Source organism: Stegodyphus dumicola, chromosome 10 (genome assembly GCF_044657685.1).
Source record: "Stegodyphus dumicola isolate Sdum_Otavi_A_Nest chromosome 10, ASM4465768v1".
In the NCBI taxonomy this organism is placed as follows: Eukaryota; Metazoa; Arthropoda; class Arachnida; order Araneae; family Eresidae; genus Stegodyphus; species Stegodyphus dumicola.
Genome location: NC_140777.1, coordinates 141,055,180 through 141,079,385, shown reverse-complemented (window position 1 = coordinate 141,079,385; position 24,206 = coordinate 141,055,180). Strand labels below are relative to the sequence as shown.

General features: G+C 32.3%; 1 protein-coding gene across 7 annotated transcripts in view; it reads right to left on the bottom strand.

The window, feature by feature from the left end:
- LOC146995116 (putative pre-mRNA-splicing factor ATP-dependent RNA helicase PRP1) overlaps positions 1 to 24,206 on the bottom strand; it is an 84,779-nt gene that overhangs the window by 25,214 nt on the left and 35,359 nt on the right. For all 7 annotated transcript variants that reach the window (XR_015043568.1, XR_015043566.1, XR_015043567.1 and 4 more), the window contains 5 exons: positions 22,730 to 22,897; positions 16,097 to 16,287; positions 15,784 to 15,985; positions 8,634 to 8,810; positions 6,639 to 6,893 (listed from right to left, as the gene is read on the bottom strand). Coding sequence is in view for 3 of the 7 variants with exons in the window: in XM_085825610.1 (XP_085681736.1) it covers positions 6,639 to 6,893; positions 8,634 to 8,810; positions 15,784 to 15,985; positions 16,097 to 16,287; positions 22,730 to 22,897 (993 nt within the window). In the remaining 4 variants the exon portion in view is untranslated. The remainder of the gene's footprint in view (positions 1 to 6,638; positions 6,894 to 8,633; positions 8,811 to 15,783; positions 15,986 to 16,096; positions 16,288 to 22,729; positions 22,898 to 24,206) is intronic.

The following is a 24,206-nucleotide window of genomic DNA, read 5'->3' as shown; positions in this document are numbered from 1 at the left end:
AATAATTTAACTTAAATCAAAATTCTGAACATTTTCTAAATTTTCATTGCATAACAGTTTTCCCTTAACATATATTCCAAGCAAAGTAATTTAAATAAAAAAAAGAGGCACATTTCTGAAATCAGAAGACGGGAAATTGCTTCATCCAGTCATCCTTTAACAGTAAAAGCTTAACTAACCCACGTTCTCGGAAATTCCCGAATATTCCAGATAGTAACTGGAAAAAGAGGAGTGAGGGAGATTGTAGCCGTTCTTTAGATTTCTCGGCCAAATAAATGATTTTGACGTTTCGATATGTGCATCATATAAAAATAGACCAATGGAACTGAGAAATATTCTGCTTAGAAAGTACAGTAAAACTCTTTTAAGTGTTCATAAACAAATCTCAGACTGAACATCAAAATTAATTATCAATGCAAAATACCGCAAACATAATTGCGCAATACGGCAAACGTTATTGCGCAATACGTGTGGCATAATTCTTCATCCATATGTGATATTACACAATCGGAATCAACACCTGCCGGTATTCGGAGAATAAAGAACTAAATGAAGGGAAAAAAAAAAGAGAAAGAAAGAGACTTACTAATCTGGGGTGTTTCTGATTCTAATTTTCAACAGACTGTATTAAATTTCCGGAATAGAATCAATCTTCGCTTGGGTTGGGTAGACCGCAAACTTTTAGTCCTATTCAATCCAGATTGGACAGTGACAAAAAAAGTCCGCTGCTTCAATATTCAAGATTTTGCCGAGAAACTCCCAACCTCCGTACTGTATAATGTATTGGCAAAGAAAATGAAATTATTTTGACTATTCGATTACTTTCCCTTTATTTAAGCCATTCCGAATATTATTCCTTAGAAAGCTAATCTGTGTAAAAACACACCCATTTTTGGAAGTTTATCTATACTTCAGCAGTTACTGCAACTATATTATTATAAATATTCATACATATGCTCATAATATAAGCATAACGATCATAATAAACATGAATATGAACTGACCACGCGGAACGAGAATGCAAATTATTAAAATCTTGATAGAAATTCAAACATGTGTGCAGTATTTGGGTGGGAGGAAAAGAATACCAAATGTACTGGAATTTTCTACCGTTTTCAATTCTTTGGCCAATAGAACGACGTGCACCTGTCTGTACTCTCGTGCGCACCATAGGTTGTGTTAATTCAGAGGAAGGGGGGAAAGCAATTTCCGGGGTTATGATTCACCATCTGACATTGCATATAAGGAAGAAAAGTTGTTTATTTAGTTTCGGCTTTGGTACGGGGAAAAAATGCGCGTTCATTAAAAACAAAGGATTAAAAAAAAGCACTAAAAGCAAAAAATAAGCACTAAAAACAAAAAAATAAGGGCTTTAAAGGAAAGGTAAGCACCTATAAGGGCCTTTATATTTTATTTTCAAATATAAGGACTTTTATAAGCACTTGTAAGGATTGCTACGAACCCTGTTTCAGATAACAATCTTGTTTGTAGACTCTTTTCAGCCTAAGCATGCTGAAATGAATTTCATTCTTTAGGAAAATTGCAAGCACAAGTTCACAATTAGTAGCAGAGATCATGGTGGTGTCTTATCCTTAGTCAAAGGACCAGTATAACCTTTGAAAACATGCTTGGAGAACAAGCCTCTGATTTCATTCCAGGTTACCTCCAGTCTGGGTCAAATGACTGGAAGCACTCTTTCATTCTTCTGATCAGTCACAAAGTTAATAATAATGTCTGTGTGATTCTCTTCCTTAGCTGAATTTTTCCCATTACAGTCCACATTTTCTCAGAAGAAGAAACTGCATTCACAGCTTCTGAATTTTTCATCGTTAAAAATGGAGGAACTTCCTTTGATGGGGGTGGCGTCATGTTGGTACCATAGAGCTGTAATGTACTAGAGAGAGAAACGGCAACCCTGAAGGGGAACAGGAATACGAACCACGTGACATTTGGTACATTTCCCAGATCGTATTTCCCACGAATCTTCCTTACCATTACAGTTCTATGGAGAATTTGTGAGAAGCAAGCGTTTTGCGTGTAAGCGCATTGTTTCGGACTTCAAAAATGATACTTTCGTGCTCCGCATATGGATGTAATTCCAGATATGTGAAAGATGGAGGAGTAACATTTCACAACTGAGCTTTTTCTAATGTTTTAAAACCTAATTTTATAAAATGTAGAGGTTTTTTTTATCCACTCTACTTGCCTTTTTCTAATAAAAAATAGATTTTCTAATTTTATATAATATATGCATACTTGAAATAACATTTAAATAAAAGTATCTTAATATATATGCATGTTTCTAATAACTGTTTTCTGAAAAATGTTAAAATTTTAGTAATACAATATAATTTTAATTAGTCTAGTATTCTGCTGTGGCGACATTTTTTATACGCCAACAGACTGCTTTGAATGCGTTTGTTTATATATTCTTTGCGTTTGCTCATGTGGACATGTGCGAAGTAGTAATGTATGTATTTAATACTTGGTAATGTTGATGTAACACTGTGTAAGAACTGCATAAAATTATGTTTTTTTTGGGGGGGACATGAATGACTTTATTTATATCCTTTTCTTGCATCCAAATATAACAAATTTGTTTACCTTCAATCACGTATTTTCTTTCTTATATCATGTTTCTGGCATTTATTCAAATATTAATAATTTGTTAAGTATTAAGAAAATAGCAATTATATAGCAGTTAAATTTCAAAACTTTAATAGTTTTAAGTTTCTTTTTAAAAATAATGAACATTATTTAAATTTTACTTCTAAAATTATTTAAAATAAGTGCGACTACATTGTGCAACGTGCATTATATATATATATATATATTTGCTAGTAAAAGGAAGTCTTAATTTACCACCTTTTTGTTTCATAATTTAATTATTTACCACTCTCTCTCTTCCTTTTAACTTATATCTGCTATATTGACATTCATTTTTAGTTCATTTTATTTAATATCTTTCTCACTTTGATTTGCCTACTCTGTAGTTCTCTGTAATACACCGTATTAACACTAAATTTCCTTTTCGTATTAACATTAAATTTCCTTTTCGTATTAATATTAAATTTCCTTTTTGTACTATTTTCTGTTTTCACTCATTCTTCTTATGTTATCTATTTTTTTATTTTTTATTCTGTCCTGAGTACTAAAAAGCCTTTTTTATTTATTTATTTTACTTATTTATATTTTAGTTTGCTATTAGTTTATTATTTAGTTATTAGTTTATTATTTAGTTTGTTCTCTCCAGTTTTTTTAATTTTATTTTAAATTTGGTAGACGCCGATGGACATATTGCAAAATATTATTCTACAGCATGAAAATTATTTAAATTTTAAAAATTAAAATTTAAAATAAAGTGTTCAATTTTAGGGAAAGTATTCATTTTGGCTGGTGTTTATCGATCTAACCTCTTCTGCAAATTCAACGGCAGCTTCTGCAAAATGACGTCTTTCCAAGTTCGCATTTCGAACTGAGAGAAAAGAGAGAAAAAAATCGCCAGCCGTGGCGATAGTACGCCAAAGTCTGGATTCAGTTCCATTTCATGCCCAAACTCCTGCAGCTCATTCCTGTGCCACTTTTTCACCCGGTTTTGAATGGCGATGCTCCATCTAGTATATAACAGGTCTATGGTTGGTACCTTCTTCATCTTGGATTAAACTGAGCAGGCAATGGCTTAGCAGCTGGTAATGACATAATCCATTATTCTTCATATGACTGCAGTGTAGTAGCTCTCGAGTCCAGCTCATAGTGACTAATAAAGCTGACTGCTTATAGCAGTGGCGCCCAACCTTTGGCCTCCCGCGAGCACATTTTGGCCTATTACGAGCACATTTCCAAAACATCAACATTTTTGTTAAACATATCTCTAATCTTATGTGATACATCTGACATATTAATTTTGGCAAATGGTTCTAAGATGAATAATAATATTGGTTGAACTTTATGGAAATCAGAGAAGCGGAGTTTAAAATTATTTTTCAGTGCATTTAGGTTTTCCGAGTATTTCTCTGTTTCAATTGCCTTGTGGTTATTACTATGGCTGGATATATTCTGAAAATGGGTGAAATTTCTTACTTTCATATGATTTATCCACAAATTTAACTTTATCTGAAAAGCAGTTACAGTCCCAGTCAACTGAAAAAGTTTTTTTTTTTTCTTTTCCCTGGAGATCTTCATTCAGTTTGTTCAGTTTAGCTGTTATATCTGTGATAAATTACAGATCAGATAACCAATTGTTATCGTTCAACTTTCGTTTCCGGACTCCAAAAACTGCTTTATTGGCGAAAGAAGTTCTAAAAATCGGTGAAGTGATTTTTCCCCTGCTGAGCCATCTAACATCGAAATGAAGCAATAAGATTCCATGTTCGCTATCAAGTTCATCAGTCAGCAATCAATTATGTTATAAAGTCTTGAACAATATCTCTTATGACTATAAATGCTTACCATATTTTAACAATTAAGAAATATAAATGAATGGTTATTTTAAAAATATTTTTTGTTCATAGTACCTACTCAAACTGGTGAGCACATACAAAATGATCAGCGAGCACAAGGTTGGGCAGCGCTGGCTTAAGGTCTCTTATTATTCCTTTTATTCTTCTTAGAATTGATTTCAATAATTAGAGGTTCAGTTTTCTGAAACTGATTAATGTACTGATTGCCAGAGAACTGGTCAAGATCCATATCTTTCGCATACACCAAAGCAAAAAGTTCCATTTCTGTTTTTAATAGATTCACTTTAAAAAGTTTTAATTCTTTCAGCTGCTATTGTAAATCCTCAACATTTTTAATTACTTTTTTATCCTTATCTTGGAAAAAAAATTAAGCAGAATTGCATATACCTGATTAACTAGATCAGAGCAGTATTCATGATGATATAATTAAAGCACGTGTATGTCATTTTTAATTTCTGCACAATTTTCAGTTTTCCTTTTTAACTCTAATATACTTCCTGCATTATTTCGGAAAGGTGGAAATTTTTTGGCAATTAAATATTTCATACACATATATTACAGCACCACTGAATTACTAATGCTATCAGCTGGCTACCAGATTTTTGACATCAGTTTGAACTTTCCTAGGCAGCTATGAAGCAATTAGCAAGGCAAATTAAAGATAGCTGATATTCTGGCAATACTGCATTTGAAAAATTGCAATGGAAAATTGCAATGATACATGTCACTGGGTACTCATCAGACCTTGTACTATATGTCAAGAGTAACATTTGATTGCTGGGTATTAAAAGATTTGAAATCACACTGCATTTCATCGCAGCCAGATTGTAGGGATCAGACATTATGCAGCATTCCATCCTTACAGTCAACGAGCTTTCCAAGAGTCACCATATCAAGAATCTATCATGAGTCTATGGATTCTGATAACAACATATTGATGAAAGAAATCTGCATTGGCAAGGCTGAATGGTAACAGCAGATCACCTATCAGCCCAGCACTGAAAAACAAGGGTGAATAGTTTCGACTGAGGGTGAGTCCTCATCTAGTACTATCTCATTACTACTGAGTATGGAAACCATCATCCCACTACACTAACTCTGTTCACTGATGCCAGTGGCAAAGTACAAATACATCACAAAGCTTACGAGGTGTAGATTCCTCTTTGCCATCTGGGTAGATGAAGGTGGTATCCTTGGGTAGGGACTATTAATGAAAAAATAAAATCTCCTAGCAACTACTGGTAACTATACCAAGGACCATATTAGATCATTTGCACTCATTTGTTCACCTACCACACCTTTTAGATCTTTACCTATAACAAAACAATGTGCCAGCCCATCACTCCCGAATTATTTCAGGAACACTCCGTAAGGGTGCTTGGCTGTGCCCTGAGGACAGCTGACTTATTAAAATATCTATGATGCTATCTACGATATTGAAATAGCTACTCCTACTGAAATACCCATAATGCTCAAGAGAGATATGAATGCATTAGATAACATTCTCCCCAATCGCACAGTGAAAAGCTATACAGCAGGCAATATGACTCTCCAATATTTCCATCACCTTACCAGTCTATGTCAAAATGCATCAACACTATCAAGAAGAAAAATTAATCATAAATGCAGTTTAATCATAGCATTAACATTATTTATATGATTCCAGAAATAACACTATATTAGACATTTTTACATTGTTTTACTGCTGGTACAAATCCATATTGCTAAAACTAATGCATGATATCTTTCTCCATCAGAAAAAAACTCCAAGAATTTTTTCCTCAAACAAGTAAATGAATGGGAATTATAGTGCAATTAAATTTGGGGGGAGGGGAACTAAACAAGAACCAAAAAAAAATCTTTGGCACTAGCTATGTAAGTGAGTGTAATTTTTGTAAAATCACCAGTTAAGAGACAGAATATTATTTCAGGTACAGGATATAGGTTAATGGGACAGAATATTCTGTTATAGGTATATGTGTGTCTGTGTGGCATTTTTTAAAAAATTCTGTTAAGCATTTCTTAAAAAAAAAAAAAAAAAAAAAAAAAAAAATCCTGACAGAACAAGTCAACAGCACATATCTACCATATTCTTTTTATCTGTACATCTGATCAAGTACTTCAAAGTATATAACCATAAACTTGCATGATTAACTCAACATATAATCATAAACTTACTTTCTGTTTGGCAAAGCCAGGGTCAATGACAAATACAACACCATCAATTGTCAGAGATGTTTCTGCGATGTTAGTGGAAACTACTACTTTTCGACCAATGGCACCACTTGGTTTATTTGGTGGAGGGGGTTCAAATATCTTCTGCTGCAAGTTTGGCGGCAAAGTTGAATATAATGGAATGCATTTCAGGTCTCCTACTTCTGCACTCAAACTATCAGTTTCTCGTTTTATTCTCTTGCAGGCCTCTTCAATTTCCTTCACAGAAAAATTTAACATTAAAATTGGTGTCAACTTGCATACAATACATACCTTAAATTCATTAAAACAAGCATATAAATTATTAAAAAAGGGTGGTAAAGTTGAATATAATGCATGCATTTCACATCTCCTACTTTCTGCTTATGTCTTTCCATGAACTCTTCAATTTCTTTCGGAGAAAAATTTAACATACATGAAACTGGTGTCAACTTACACATAATACATATCTTAAATTTATTAAAACAAGCACATGAATTATTAAAAACTGAAACAGATCATTAGAAGTACACCATTTTTCATAAAGATAGGTTAAGATTTTACATAAATTGAAATATATATATATATATATATATATATATAAAATTTTTAAAATTTTAATATGTGAAAAAACTGTATTAACATCGTCATCTACTACAAGTTTAAAAAATGTATTTGAACTTGAGTGGATGAATAAAAAGCCTTTTATTAACAGATTAAGATTAATTAATAATAAATTTTAAAAAAATTTTAAAAACTTTAAAGTCAATTCCTACTTAGGTCAACAAAGAAGAATTTTTAAAATACAAAAATTGAGTGGATGAATAAAAAGTATTTTATTAACGACTGAAAATCTGAACAAGATATAGGGAGTGTGAGCTAATAGTATGAATTTTAAAAAAAAAAAAGTTTAGGGGAATTTTTTCCCCCTAAACCTGCTTGCCTGATTATCACGAGTTATCTCGGGTTCATATTGCAGTTAATTATTATCCTGAGAAAACTCGGGCGAAACAATTTGTCAGTATGATTTGTTTTATCACAGTTTTACTACTCCTCAGCCTGGAGGAAATTAAAGGAAATATTCAGCTTTGATTGGCAGTTAGCCAAGTTTTGTTGGTTTCGCTATATGTGTTTTCCTTATTGTGTAGTATATATCAGCTTGTGCTTGTGTTACTAAACAACAAGGCTTTCCTTACTGTATAGTAATGTATAAAGAAAGATAGTTGCACTGAAAAAAAGTAAAACCATGTCGATGATGCAAGATAGTGAATGCAATGATTTATTTCCAGCATTAGTTCTTCATCACTCAGGTTAACTTTAAGGCATTTTTCAGATGTTATTTCTGCTACTGAAAATAAAATAAAATCCAACGAGACAGTTTACTCTGTGCTCCCATAAAAGAGATTAGAGGTAAAACAGTAAGGAAAGAGACCAGACATCAGTGTACAGAATGTCGGGTATCACTTTGTGTTGCCCCTTGTTTCCAAAACTATCATACAAAGACTAATATTTAACTTTTTTTTATTTGCCCGAGATAACTCCGGATAGCAAACTAACTATATTTAACTTTTTTTTATTTGCCCGAGATAACTCCGGATAGCAAACTAATGTTAAAACTAAATGCTTTTGTAACTGTAAAAAATTCAACTTAAAACCTACATATTTGGTCTTGTTTCCTTTCCTTACATTCAATAAAATAAAAAAATATGATTTTTTGCAATTTTTTTTCAAAACAATTTGTCAGGGAAGTAGTTAATAAAGGATGAACCTGAAGGCCATTTAATTCATAATCTTAACTGTACTTAATTTAAAGCCATGAATATTCATTACAGATTGGACATTTGCAATAAAAATACTTTCAAATGTTAAATGCTGTCAATTACAAAATCATTTTTTTGAAGTACAAGACTTATATTTACCAAAAAATGAACAGCAAAAGAATTTAATTATATGACAACAATGGTATATAAATTTTCATACCTCTTGTCCTGTAAGAAAAAGAAGGATATCTCCTTCTGTTTCCTCACACATGTGTATTTGAATAACTGTTCGAATAGCAGCTTCCAAATAATCTCTTTCTGGCTCTTGGGTATAAAAGATTTCAACAGGATGTGTTCTGCCTGGCACAGTCATTAATGGTGCATTGTCAAAATAATTCTAAATAAAGAAAATATATTGCAAAATCAGTAAATGCATGAAATTCATATTAAAATGATAAGTTCTAACAAAAATATTACTCAATAAACACACTGAACATGAACTGAAGCTGCATAAAACACAATCTAATACACAATACTATGGCAATATTTCTGACCTTTCTTACTCTAATAAACAATACGTTACCATTAATGTTTCATATCGCTTCTTACGAATAACTGCACACATTTGCTCAAAAGTTATAATTTTAGATGCATTCACCACTAATGAAATGACAATTGTAGATTACTAGTAAAGAATATTTTAAGGATATAAATGAAATAAAATAATAAACCTAAGTATCAAAATATATTTGCTGAGAGTGATAATGCAATTCAGAACACTAACAGACTCGGTAATTAGCTAAAATTTATAGCATTAGCTGAATTTTTGGATGATGGTGTATTTAATTATGGCAAAGCACACTAGGGCTATCTGCCTAAGAGGAGGGATGCCTTCGTGGAGGACTTTCTAAGGGAAACTGGCTCGTATACACGTTACACATGGGGAAAACCACGAAAACACCCATGCAGCCAGCCCGTTCGCGGGATTCGAACCTCAGACTGAACTACTAGTGTTCAGCGACTTTACCACTTAGCCGCTGGTGGGTGATTTTTTGGATGATAACAAGAGGCCTGAGATACATAAAAATATTCGCTCCATGTTGCTTAACAAGTAAATTACAGGTTCGAAAATCTGAGCCAACACTTTTTTAAAAAACCAACATTTATTTTTCACGCCATTTCTTATTCTACAAAATCTTAAATGCAACTAACTATCAAACAGAAAAGCAGACGTAGACGTAATGCATCTGGGCATGCGATCCTCATGACAGACGAATTCTTTAGGGTTGGCCACAGAAAGCAGCGTGTCACCACAATTCTCCCACCTTTTGAGTGGATGGCTACACACTCAAAACATAAAACTTCAAAACATAAAACTTACATCAATATAAATGAGGGTTATATAACAAAGAAAATTACTTAATACTTAAATCATAATAACTCAAAGACATGAATTACATTATTCGTGATTTTACAACTCTACCACTACTACTGGTGGTGAAAGGAACTTGATCATTTTGAGTATTATCTATTATACTATTCAGTTCCAATCTAAACAATCTCATTATTGGTCTCAAGAACTCTGAATTATTACTTTTTACAAGAGCAACTCTTATGTTGCCATCTCGAACAGGGATCACGCGAATAACGCATGCTAAATTCCAATATGCACGGTTTTTATTTTGATCCTCCAGCAAGACAATTTCTCCTACAGAGAGAGGTTTATTTTTGGAATTTCTGGTAGACTGCTGTCTTAACTGCCCTAGATACTCTTAACAATATAATATAGAAATCTCATTCTTAACAATTCTCTCATTCTTTGGAGATACTTTGCTCTTCTACTCAATTTTTCTTTGTCCAAATTGTCAATATCAGGTACACCCGACTGTGGAGTTTCATGCAGAAATTTTTCCGGAGTTAAAAGCAAGGGATCTTCAATATCGTCAGATACGTACGTGAGTGGTCTTGAGTTGACAATTCTTTCACAATCGCATAAGATGGTGAGTAACTCTTCATAACCAAGAGAAGCACAACCTAAAATTTTTCTTAATATTTGTTTTACAAATTGTATTAAACGCTCCCACCAAGCGGCGGATGGAGGACTAAATTTCCATTGTATTCTCTTTTCAGCAGCCCTAGAGCAGAGGCAGTCCCAGTCAATGGTTTGCAGAACTCTCCCTGCACCTACAAAATTTGTCCCATTATCGGAATATATGGTGGTAGGACGTCTACGACGTGCAATAAAACACCTTAAAGCCTGAAAAAATGATTCAATTGTTAATGAGGTAACCAACTCCATATGGATAGCACGATAAACCGCACACGTGAAGAGCACAATATATGATTTTCGTCCATCCTTTAAATGCAAGGGTCCTGCAAGATCACATCCTACGATTTCAAAAATGGCTGAATCACGAACCCTATCATTTGGTAAAGCGCCTGGGGCTGTCTCACCTCTTTTAGCCTTAAATCTCTGACATGTTACACATTTTCTTATACAGTTCCTTATAGTTTTACGTGATTTTAAGATCCACTATCTTTCTCTTAAATGCGACATCAATAATGTAGTACCTGCATGCAACAAATCTTTGTGTGCACTTAATATCAATAATTCGACTACTGGATGTTCAGAAGGTATGATGGGGAATATGATGGGGAACTTAAAGCTGCTACAGTCGTCATGATAAGCAACATTAGACTTAGCTCTTATTAGACCCTGACTATCGACAAATGGTCTCAGTCGTCTTAGCTTATCATCTGTTTCACCACTAAATGACTCTTTTTGTATTAATAGCATTAGAGCTATTTCTCCCCTTTCTATTTCAGATACAGTCGAATCCTTAAAATGGTTGTTATTATTATTCTTATGTACATTATTATAAAATCTGAATATCCATGATAACATTCTTATAATTTTCTTAAATGATGAGAAATACTTATAGTACCATCCAATACAATTATCATTCTTTACCAACATAACAATAACTGTCTTACGTATTTCTGAATTAACTAAATCCTCATCTGGTTCATCATTAGATTTAGGCCAATTTGCATCATCTTCTCGTAACCAATCAGGTCCCACCTACCATTTTTGTTCTATTAATTGATCTGCATAACAACCTCTAGAAAGTAGGTCAGCAGGATTGAGAATACCAGGGACATGTCGCCATACAGTGGGGGAGGTCAAAGACATGATTTCCTGCACACGATTAACAACGAATGCTCCCCAATGTTGATTTCGCCATATCCAACTTAAATCCTACTTAAAGCCGTCGAGGAGTCAGTCCAACAGTGAATACGAACTTCATGTAGGCCAATATCATTAATAACTGAAGACAATAACCTAGAACCAATATTACAAGCAAGAAGTTCTAATCGAGGAATCGTAATAGGTTTCAAAGGCGCTACTCTCGATCTTGCGTGTACCAAATTAAACCTTACCTTTTTGCCACTCTGTACTCTGTACTTTGCCACACTGTAAAGACGCATGCACCATACACACTTTTACTACTGTTACAAAAAAGATGTATACTCACAGCTTCATTAATAAATTTGAGACCTACCCATCTAGGTATTTGAATACTGGATAGCAAGTACATCTTTTTACGCCAAAACTTAAACTTTTTGGTAAATTCATCGGGAAGAACATCGTCCAATTTAAGCCTTAAATTCCAAGTTTCCTATAAAATTAGTTTTGGAATCAACATTACAGGAGCTGTATGCCCTATAACGTCAAACACCTGATGAGCTACTGCTAAAAGTAATCTTTTAGTAACTGGGTCATCCAATTTTATATCTTGACTTATTTTGCAAGATAAGGTATCTGTAACTGTATGCCATACAAGGCCCAAAACAGACACATCTCCTTCCATGGTGGAATCTTCCTCTGGCACAACACTTCTTATATTGGATTTCTAGAATCTTAAATTAAAATGACCTGAAACCATAATTATTTGTGATTCATTTACAAGCTTTCTCATTTCTATTTCTGAATCCATACTAGCCACACAGTTACCTACGTAAAAGGATGTTTTCAAAATCTCCGCTGTATGACTTAAGCTTTCGGGAACTACACTCAAATGATATTTTATCGTAGTGGCCAATAAATACGGACTACATGTAATACCAAACACTACCCTTCTATGCCAATACAATTCAACTTGTTCTCGATTATCCCTACTGAACCACATAAATCTCAAAAAGTCTCGATCTTTTTCCCTTATAGATATTTGAAAGAACGCTTTTTCTATATCTGAAGTGATACCAATGTAATTCTTGCGAAACCGATTAAGAATCGAAGGTATAATTTCAATTAAATTTGGTCCAGTAGATAAACAATCGTTCAATGATGGGTAACCATGCAATGAGAACTTGCGTTAAACACTGGTCTTATACTCGTGCTACTATTTTCTTTAACAACCGCTCTATGAGGTAAATAATGTACACCCTTATATTTATTCTTATCCGGTACTTTTTCAATTATCCCGAGTGCTAACCAGTTCTGGAAAACGTCTCCGTAAGCGTCAAAATTTCCCGTAGTCATTAATTTTCTTTTCGTACTTACAAGACATTTCGCTGCTTTCACTTTGTTTTCAGGTAAAAGCGAGCTTTCCGACACCCAAGGTAATACTACTTCATACCTTCCCTCTGAATTTACTGTAAGAGTCTCTTCAAAATATTTTTGCATATCCTCCTGTAACTGAGTTTTGGTTTTACTTACGGAATGTTCACTAATACACAAAACATCTAACTTCCAGAGATCACTTATACACTGACCCTTCACTAACAGAGAAGAAATTAGGAGGGATGCAGTATTTATCATAGTTGGCTCAGTGCCAGTAAATTTACCCATAACAGTCCAGCCTAACTGCATATGCATTGTGCTGACGCCACACGTAAGGGGAACAATTTTTCCAGTTAGCAACTTTCCGCACCAATTAGTAATTTTATCTCTTTATCGACATTACATGTACCATTTTCTAAATCACTTAATTTGATACCATGTGACTTAAGTTCGCGTAACCACAAACCAGATGGGAGTTGTTCAATTTCAGAACAAATTTTGTTTTGACCAAGTACCTTTAATTTACACTTATATTTACTATATATATTGCTTACTTCAATAACATAGTTTTTATATACATTTTCTGAAGTCTGAACTCCACCAAAAAGAAATTGCTTAATTTGAGATTCACCAATACACTTACAATTTAACCTTTGAGCAATATCATTACATAAATATGATTTCACAGAGCCACTATCATAAACTGCTCGTACAAACATTTCTTTAGAACCATTCTGAATTTTTACAATTAACGTTTGAAGATATACATCTGATACCTTAACATAGTTATTAAGAATTCCTGTTTTGTTTTCGTCATTCCCTAACTTTGTGACACTTTTTGTTTTGTTAAAAGACAAATCAGGGCACATAATCACAAAATGTCAATTTTTACATAAGGTACACCTATGTTTAGCTGTGCACTGATTTGCTCTATGGTTTTTCTTAAGACAAACAAAACAAACATTCTTTTTTCTTAATGAAACCTTTCTAACATTCTAAACTCATTAAAGATGCATTAATTACTCATTAAAGACAAACTCATTAAAGACAAATGGGATTTTTCACAAAAAATACAAGTATCAGACTTTTTATACTTTTGAAAATTTTCCTTACACTTATTACTATTTACGTTAATTAATTCACATGCAGTTGGAACAGGTTTTGTGTCAAAAAACTTATTTTTCTTATTATTTGCTTTATCAGAACCCAAAACTCACGGGTCAGTTTAACTCTAAATTCAGTTTCTACTTCCCTTTTTAGAAAATCAATTAATGACTCCAAATCACTCTTATCTGTTGTTTCAGGTGACATACCTCATTGTCTTTCCCAAATTTGTATTAAATCATTAGGAAGTGCTGATTCCACTAAAGGAAATAAAACAACTGCAAATTTATCTTTAGTTAAACCGAGTTAAATCATATCCGTTCTTCCAACTTATTAGCTGTTTTCGTAAATGCACTCCTAATTGCTTTTCGCTTCTGTTTTAGTGTTTCTAAATCCTCCATGTTTGCACCTAGGAACTTCTCTTACTTTCGTAAATTATCAAGCGTCGAAATCGATAATGTCACCCTGTGACATTAATCCTGGCAGGTTCGCCAAATTTGTTGCTTAACAAGTAAATTATACATTCGAAAATCTGAGCCGGCATTTTTTAAAAAAACCTACATTTATTTTTCCCGCCATTTCTTACTCTACAACAGTGCTCCGCAACCGGTGTGCCATGAGTAGGATATAGGTGTGCCGCAATCAAATACATGTATTTGACATTTTGCAATTTTTTATCATGTATTTAATACACAATGACAATTTTTTCCCTTAATAATGTCTATTTTAAATGTTTTTATATATTTCACTGTTGTGTGGTTGTGTGTGTGATTGTGTGTGTGTCAGCATTTGAATTTTTTCGGCACTTCCTTGATAACTCGAAACTCAAAAATATATAACTTTTTTTAAGCGCAGGTATCACATTGATAATTATTATGATTGCATATAAATAAATATGTTATGGTTTTATAATTGTATATTTTTCAAATTAAAAACAAAAATTTATTGCAAATTTTGTGTATAAATCAATACATACATACATTAGCTTTTGGTGTGCCACGAAATTCCAGAAAGATTTTTTGTGCGTCGCAGGTGAGAAAAGGTTGCGGAGCACTGCTCTACAAAATCTTAAATGCAACTAACTATCAAACAGAAAAGCAGACGTAAACCTAATGCATCTGGGCACGTGATCCTCGTGAAAGAAGAATTCTTTAGGGTTGCCACAGAAAGCAATGTGTCGCCACACTCCATTCATTTCCTTCCCTTTTATAATGAATTTGTACTTCCCCCACCCTCTCCTCCAAAAAATCAATTTTTCCTCACAATGCAAGGACTAAATTTGTGGGGGGGGGAATAGATATTTCATTCACAACTACATTAAAAAAATGTATAGCAAACTGCTTAAAAAACACAATGTATAAAATGATTACAATAAAATTGCAATTGTTGATTGCAGGAATTGCATAAGTCACACTTACTCAATAAAAAACTATTTGAGTAAGTGTGACTTATGCAATTCCTGCAATCAACAGATATACTTCTTCCATCATACCTAGGCTTTATTGCCGAATTTTCAGCTTCTTTAATCCTCATGACTAAAACTTTCAGACTCTTGACCTTTATGATCACAGCAATCCATTAGCTAAATAACTTTTTTTAAATAATAGATTATTTTTTACTTATATTTTATTTCCAATATTTAATTCATATCACAGCAAATTTAGACATGTAATTCCCTTATAATTCCCTTACTAAAAATTACCTGGAATTTTCCAGCATCCAAAGTAGCACTCATTACTACTATTTTCATGTCTGAACGCTTTGATACAACTTGCTTTAGCACACCCATTAAAATATCTGTTGCTAGAGTACGTTCATGAGCTTCATCAAGAAGAACTACACCATAGGCTTCTAGTAATGGGTCACTCATAGCCTCCCTCAGTAACATACCATCAGTCATGTACCTAAATTTTTTTTTTTTTAATTACTAAAAACAACTAAATATATAAAAAACTTTAAAAATAACATTTAAAAAAGCATTAAAAGGATATTAAAACTGCATGGTATTTGCTTACTTTAGTATTGTCTTCATAGAAGAGCAATCCTCAAAACGGATACTATAACCAACTTCTTGACCCAACATGACATCCATTTCCTCTGCAACTCGAGCTGCAACACTCATGGCTGCCACTCTCCGGGGCTGTGTGCAAGCAACACCTCGCCGAATTCCATTCTCCCGCAACCATTCAACACACCACTGTGGTATCTAAAATTGCAGAAATGTAATTTTAAATTATTGAATGAAAAATAAAAATGTTACAGAATGCAAAAATACTCTAAAAAATATTAACGCAACAACATGTATTTAAAATGAGTTTCTGTTTGGGAACTATAACAAATTACACTGCATAAAACTACGCAGGGAAAGATATTTTGTTACAAAACAAGTGCTAAAAAGTTGCCATAATCTATAAACACCAGTGCTTATTAACACATAAATAAAACATAATGGATATCACTAAGTAAAATGTTGACACATTTAAAAACCCTAATGATTTATACTTATTTTACACCAATTTTTCTATGTTTCACTATGTGCTAGGCAATGTAAAACAAGTAACCTCTTAAAAAAAAGTAAATATTTTTTTTAATAATCACAAGGTAGAAAATAAAGTAGCAGAAAAACATGCAAATCAGACAATTTAGACAGTAATTTGAATCGGACAGTAATTTGAAGCAACTTCACTGAAATATTAATAAAACTACATGTAGCGAGAGAAAAATAATGATAATAAAGAACTGTTTTATACAAGCATCTAAAATGTCATAGTGTCAGGATACTATCCAATAATCAATAAATATCTTATAATTACAGCAACCTAGAAGTTTGCTGCTAAAGCATTAAAGAATCCCCATACCCAATCAGCTATTAATCCTGCCAGTTGCTTCGAGTTCCCGAAGGCATACAAAAGCATAACTATCAACTTTGAAATATGAAAAAAAGGGATTTTCAGAAGATGTTCACGATTCAGAGAGATGCCATTTCAAAAGAATTATAAACTGACTTAAACACTTTATAGTGCTGGATTCAGATTACTGAATTACCTGTAATGTGATTATGATGTAAAATATATTAATACTGAATGAAGACTTTCTAAATTTTATGGACTTATTATGAACAGTTAATTTGCTTTTGTAATTTTCTGACTTTTAAACTGAACAAAAATTCTGATTAGGGAAGAAAAGCTTTTATTTATCAAAATCCTTTTAAATATGGTGAAAACAGAATTACTAATTAATGTACCATACTATTGACAGGGTTTGTACACATTTCTGCGCATGGAAATTAAGGACTTTTAAGGACCATTAATGAAAAAAATTAAGGACCTATGAGCAAATGTGAACTGAATAAATTCAATTACAAGCTTTATTTATGCCTGAATTTCATCTTTGTAATACCATTCTAAAAATACAATAGATCCCTAAGTATGAAGCACTATTATTAACCATGAATTAATTAACATTATTATTAATAATTTTGAGAATAAAATAACTTTATGCAGTTTATCAAGTAGCATTAAATACTTTACACTTATAATAGTTGGCCATAGTTGAAAGAAGTGACATTTACAGTTTATTAACAGTACATACTTGTTCAGTCTAGAGGTTTAGTCAATAGCAGGTAGATTTTACGTCAAGCGCCATAGTAGAATGGAGTGGCACAAGATTTTAGATCCATCATGAAGACCAGTAATTAAACAGCATTTATGCAGCAGTTTGTATTACTTATTTTAGTCTGCATGTTCATAAACTTACATTCATTAAGATGATATTTACATTATTAAAGAAAGTAAAGCAAAATATCTTAAATTATAAGCTAATATATACCAAGTAGCCAAACTTCTAATGACCAGATATACCCGGTCATAACGCTCCGAGGGTTAAAATGAAAAGTAAGATCATAATCAGCATGATTCATAACAAAAGACTGAATGTTGTCACTGCTGCTGCTTGTCTAGTAAGAGACCTGCTGATTAGAACAAAACCTGAAAGGCCTGATGTAGGCACATTTGGCAAGTTTTGAAAGTTAGTTGGGCTTTGTTTGATGCAGTTACTGCCGTAGCTTCATGTAGAGTTCCAGGAGCTGTAACCTAGTTAATAATAAAGCCTCTAAAGCACCAGAGATGATAAAATATTCTGTATTATTTTAAGTATCACTAGATGCAAAGAATAGTTTTCCATGAATTCTTACATTTTTCTGTTTTATCTTGTGACCACAGTAAGGATAAGGCGATAACTCTAATATACAGAGATAATTTTTAAAGGTAAGCATTTAGTTATAAATAATTAAATTAGGTAGTTAGATAACCTTCGTCATTATGGATTTGCATGATCACTATAAAATTTTCTTTCAAGCCATATTAAAATTATAATCTAATAAAATTTCAGTTTAAAATATATGTAAATTATGACATTGATTGTTAAGCAATATTAGGATAATTAGACATTAAAAGCTGCAAAACATTTATGTCTTTTAACAAAATACTCAACAAAATATTTATGCGTCATTTTAATTTGAAGCCTTCCCAGACATTTTGGCTAATTTTCATCAATTTCCTTCTCTTTACGCATCTTTTCTAACAATCAAAATTTTGTCTCAATACGCAAACCAATGTTCTGACTAGTTTCTGCATGCTTTACCTGCTAACTTGTCAACTTCTCCCCAATATACCTGTGAGGGTTTTACTTGATCTGGTAAAAGTTAAATAGTTCCAACCCCCCCCCCCCCCCGACAGACAAGAAGCAAATTATTGCTATGTCTGAAAGTAACTATAATATCAGACAAAGGTTTAAATAAACCTTTTATTTAAAAAGAAGTTAGAACAAAGGCATGTTCTGATGCTAACAAAATCAATTATAGCTCATGGTGATGTTATTAAACAAGAATAGTCAAATTCAAATTAAAAATATGGACTAGTGGTCAACGATTATACAATTTAATTTTAATTTAAGCTGGATCAGTAACTATCATATGAGGAAATAGAAACAGGAAATTATAAAAAAGGCTGAAATCATAAACAACTGGGTAATTTACAAAATAACTGTATATATTCTTTGAAGAATAATTTTCTTCAAGTACAGTCAAAAGTCTTTAATCTGGACTCGTCGGGACTTCGGCGATTCCGGGATTATCGGTTTCTCTGGATCATAGATCATCAGTTTAAATCTGGTAAGATGGCATGCAAAAATTATAAAATTAAAAATATGAAACCACAATTTATGAAATAAAGAGCAATTATGATCTAAAGGGTATCAAAATTTACAAAAAAAAAAAGCTTAATATTTATTTGTTTACTTTATTAAACATTTCTCTCAACGCACGCATGCGTAAAGCATACATTACGCATAGTCAAAACTAGAAAATTGCAACCAGAAAACTATTTGATGTGTATTCGTGATATTTATAATGACGAGGAAATTGATTTAAATTATATCGGAGTACATTGAGATGAAACACTACATTTAGTGAGGAATTATAAGCCAAATAAAATAAAAACATCTGCCCTGAAAATGAGGATAGTGCTGACAGATCAACTTCCAGTTCATTGGGTACCACGACATTTACCCCCTCCCCCCGCAGAAAGCGTGAAATTTATGAAACAGATTTTGGAATGGTTAGAGAAACAAATCACCTCTCTGTCACTTACTTCATGCCTTTATCCATTTTTTGCAGCAATTCCAATTTTTATTTAATGGACATCGAAACATGCTTTCACTTTGTAGATCCTTTGGCAGCTCCAGAATTGGAAACTCTTTTTGGCATAATTTTAAAGTTCAAGCTTACTTTTATAAAATTGCTCTAACAGTCTACAAAAAATAATAAGCCGGATCCAGTTCGAAGATTAAGGAACAATGCAATCTGCAACATTAACTGAAATGCCTTAGATAATTTTAGCCTAGCTTATACCGTCCGATTTTGGCAAAAATTAAGAACTTTTAACGACCAAAAATCGATTTAAAAAGACTTAAGGACTCTTAAGGACCATACGAAGCCTGTATTGTGTGGATAAACTTAGTAATGTATCATTTACTGAAGTAAAACAAAGTAACTGATTAAATATTGGTTGATCTACTTAAAAAGCTCTAGAAATTCTTTCAGTAGATTAAAACAATTCAGTCCATATGAAACTTAATACGAAAATTTCTGCTGAAAATCACTATGGCTGGAGTACAGACTCTGTACAATTTATGTTTCATCAATTCCTTAAATTTCATTCATAGCTAGGAAACATTTTCTTTGGCAGTTTTTCTCAGTAAAGATTAAAAATTTAAAAAAGGGGATAAACAGTGATCTACTGGCAAACTCTAAGATATGTAAAAAAAAAAAAAAAAAGCGAGAGAATTAGTGACTATGTAAATGCATTCAAATTCCACATAGATCAACTACATACGACTGATCATACACACAAATGCTGATTTTGAAATTTTAAAAAATTTAAATTTTAAATATTTGTTTAAGCAATAATAATTATCATCAAAACATTAAGTTCTTAGAATTTTTTATTAAAATAGATTAGCTATATATGTTATTTTCCTAGTGTCAAGTTTAAAAACAAAACAAAAAATATTTCTTAAGATGGTATATACATGAAAATACAAAAGAATATATCACATCAATTAGTTCCCATATATAAGAACTTTATACGTGCATTTACTGCACTAAATCACTAAGTTGTTAATCGCTATTGGAATAAATTAGAAAGAAGAATTATATATCTCATACACTGCTAAATCACAACACACTGCAGTGTGGAAGATAAAAATATTTTAATGCGGACGGTGTTAACACTCTTCTTTTAAATAACTAAGCTTGTTAATTAACTCTTAACTGCAGAGGAAAATTTGACTCGCTGCACAGTGCCACCGTTTTTTGTAGAGGCATATGTAATAATGTGGTGTATTGGGGAAAAAGTAGAGATACAGTTTGCAATATAAAAAGCATTTAATTTTACAAAAAGAAAATATAAAATTTAAAGTACAGAGTAACAGAATACAATAAAAAATAGGTGTTGAAACTTGGGTGCCATGTGATATATTCTAAAAATGGTTAAACACACATCCAACTCACATTCAGCGTACTGATAGCAGGATTCATAGCAATTTTTTTTCTTTGAATAAACAATTTTCTCAATGCATTTTGCTTTGAGGAATGATAGTACTAAGCCTGAAAAGTATTTAGCACTCAAGTTGCAAAGAACATCACTTTGTAACTTGTGTCTTCTGAAGGGCTGTGATACAGAAACATGGAGTTTCTCAACTATGCATTCCACCGAATTCATGTGAAAGTCATAGTTATCAGTGCTTGGGTGTTGTTTCTTCTATAAGATGATGACATTTCAAATAGTTATATCTAAAAGATGGTGAAATATTGTTATAGGATACTCCTGTATTTTTTGAGTTGTTGGATAAGAAACTAGTACCTGGCCAGATCTATTTACTTCATTTATCATCAACTTATAATCTACACCTGCAACTAGCTTCATAACTTTCTTATCTGTTTCACAACAGTTTGTAATATGAACAGAGCTAAGAAGTGAGACATATTTTTTTGCCATGCCAGCTTCAATACAGTAATTTTGCCTCACTGGAAAGCAGAATTTTGCCTTCCTACAAAAGTATTGTTAAAACTTTCCTGCAAATCACATCAATTAGGATGAGTTTCATATACTTCAATTTTCATTTGGGTAATTCCGCTAATTCTCATGACAGAGAGAGAAATTGTCTGCAATAACTCAAAAACTTTTTCCCAAAAAAAGGTTCAACGAGCGTCATCACAGATTTTATACTCAATAGTTCTCATAACTTTTTATTTAAGACACTTTCCCTGTGAACACAAGTGTATCATGAACATATCTTGATTCTGCTTCACTCAAAAGAAAGCTCTTTTCAATTCCATGAATTGTATCCATGATAGCCTGCCTGCCTTTCAAAAGCATCAAGCTTTCATCACTGCTAAGATCTCTTTCGGGTGTATGAACACTTGAAAATTTCTTAATTAAGTCAGAAGAAACAGGCCATATTTTTTTGAGAGTTTTGAGTGATTTAGGATGTGAATTTCAATCAGTGCAAAAATTTCATAATAAGCTGGAAACAATTTCTGCTCATTTCCCAAAATTTGTAGCTTCAATCAATTTACTTTTAGACCAGTAAAGTGTCAGGTTTTACTGTTATTCCTTATAAAATTAGTATACCTTATTAAAAAAAACATACATATCTTCTGAATATGTTGGATACTCCAACTTCATTCTTGATTTCTCTCTTCCAGGACATTGGCAGATGTAATCGTCAGCAAAACAGATTCCGCAATAATATGAAGTACATAGAATTATTGCATTTTGGCAAGTTGCAACACACTTCTTTGATATAGCTGAGTTTTCTGATTAAATTTGAAAATACTTAAAGCTTTGTAGAGTAGCAACACAAAGTTTTAAACCACAAAATTTTTAATCAGAAGTTTAATAAATTCATATGATATACTAAATAAAAACAAATTAAACATTCAGACTTTGAGATGCACTATGGAGAACTATGTGTGTTCAATATTTGGTGGTTGTAAGTGTTGCCATTTTTACACAATGCAAGGATGTACAAACATACAGATTATTCATTATTTAATAACAGATGTAAGTAAAATATATATTTTGTACCTGTGTCGTTTTCCCAGATCCTGTTTCACCAACTAGAACCATAATCTGGTTTTTCTTCAGCATTTCAAAAAATTTTGGCTTGTATTCCCATACTGGCAATGTTATCCTTTTTTTGAAAAGCTCATAGTAATGAGGTGTATGCGGCAAACCATTAAACTGGTTGATAGACTGGAAATACAGAAAATACATATTATTAAAATGAATACATAAATAGAAATCAGATTTAAAAACTTTGAGTTTCCAGACCAAAGGTTCCCAACCAGGTAGCATTCTATGAGGTGCAAGGTATTTAAAAAAAGTACATTCAATTACTGTTTAAAAATTATTCGCATGACACCAGTGTGCATGCAAATTATATTTCAACTTGCTGATGCGAGTCTGAATTTGGTGCTCTAAAAAAAGGGGGGATTTCCCCTTTTTAAATGTTAATTTTTGCAATGTTTTCTTATTTCTAAGCTTCACTTTTATTCATTAGATTGATAATACAACTTTTTTTTAATTGCTTTAGGGCATACAAGAACATATGATAAATTTTTAGGGGTGCAGGATATGAAAAAGGTTGGGAACTATGCTCTAGACATATTGCTTAGAACAAAACTTCAACAGGACAAAAAATCCTCCCCTTATTTTCAAGGTAATTATTATATATACTTATCCTAAGTAACAAAATTTTTAATGTTACTTATTTTAGATTCTTTATAATTTCAGCATTTTTAGTGAAATATTCATTTACACAGTTTTCTGGCTAATATGTAATTAACTAATTTTTGACTAATTCATAATGCCCTACACAAAATTATGTAAAAATATTTCACTTTATTTTATAATAGTGGCATTTAAATTACTTAAAAACATGTTTGAATTAGTTCAAAGTTATGATTGTATCAATGTGTTTTTTACAAAAAGTCTGATGCCTTTAAGATTACACCACAGCCTCGGGAAGTGTGGGAGAGAGCAAAGTTACATAACTAATTTTTCTTGAAATCAGTTAAAAATTGGTTCCATTATCAAATAAAAGTCCTAATCATGGAACATTTTGTGAAAAATCCATCATTTTCTTTTTTGTGGGAAGTGGAAGGCAAATGATATCGTATTTTTAAACCCATAAAAACTAAATGTACTCACATTTAAACACAACCATTGTAACAGAAGTCATGAAATTTTCAAGACACTCAAAATCATGTACACGGGAATTTTTCAGTTTTAATAAGTAACACGGCCATTTTTATTAAATTTTGTTGTACATTTTATTTCCTTTAAGGTCATAATAGAATGTTTTGGTTTGAGAGAAATGATTGTTTCATCAATATGGAGGTATCAGTGCTGAAGTGAAATTAACAACTGGGACTCTCCACATGTTTTATTACAAAAAAAGTATCAAATGCACATGCGTAAAGCATAGATCATTCCGGATACTGGGTGTCTGGATTTTGGACTTTGTACCATATTGCCAAGAGTGCAATCATAAATGCTGCAA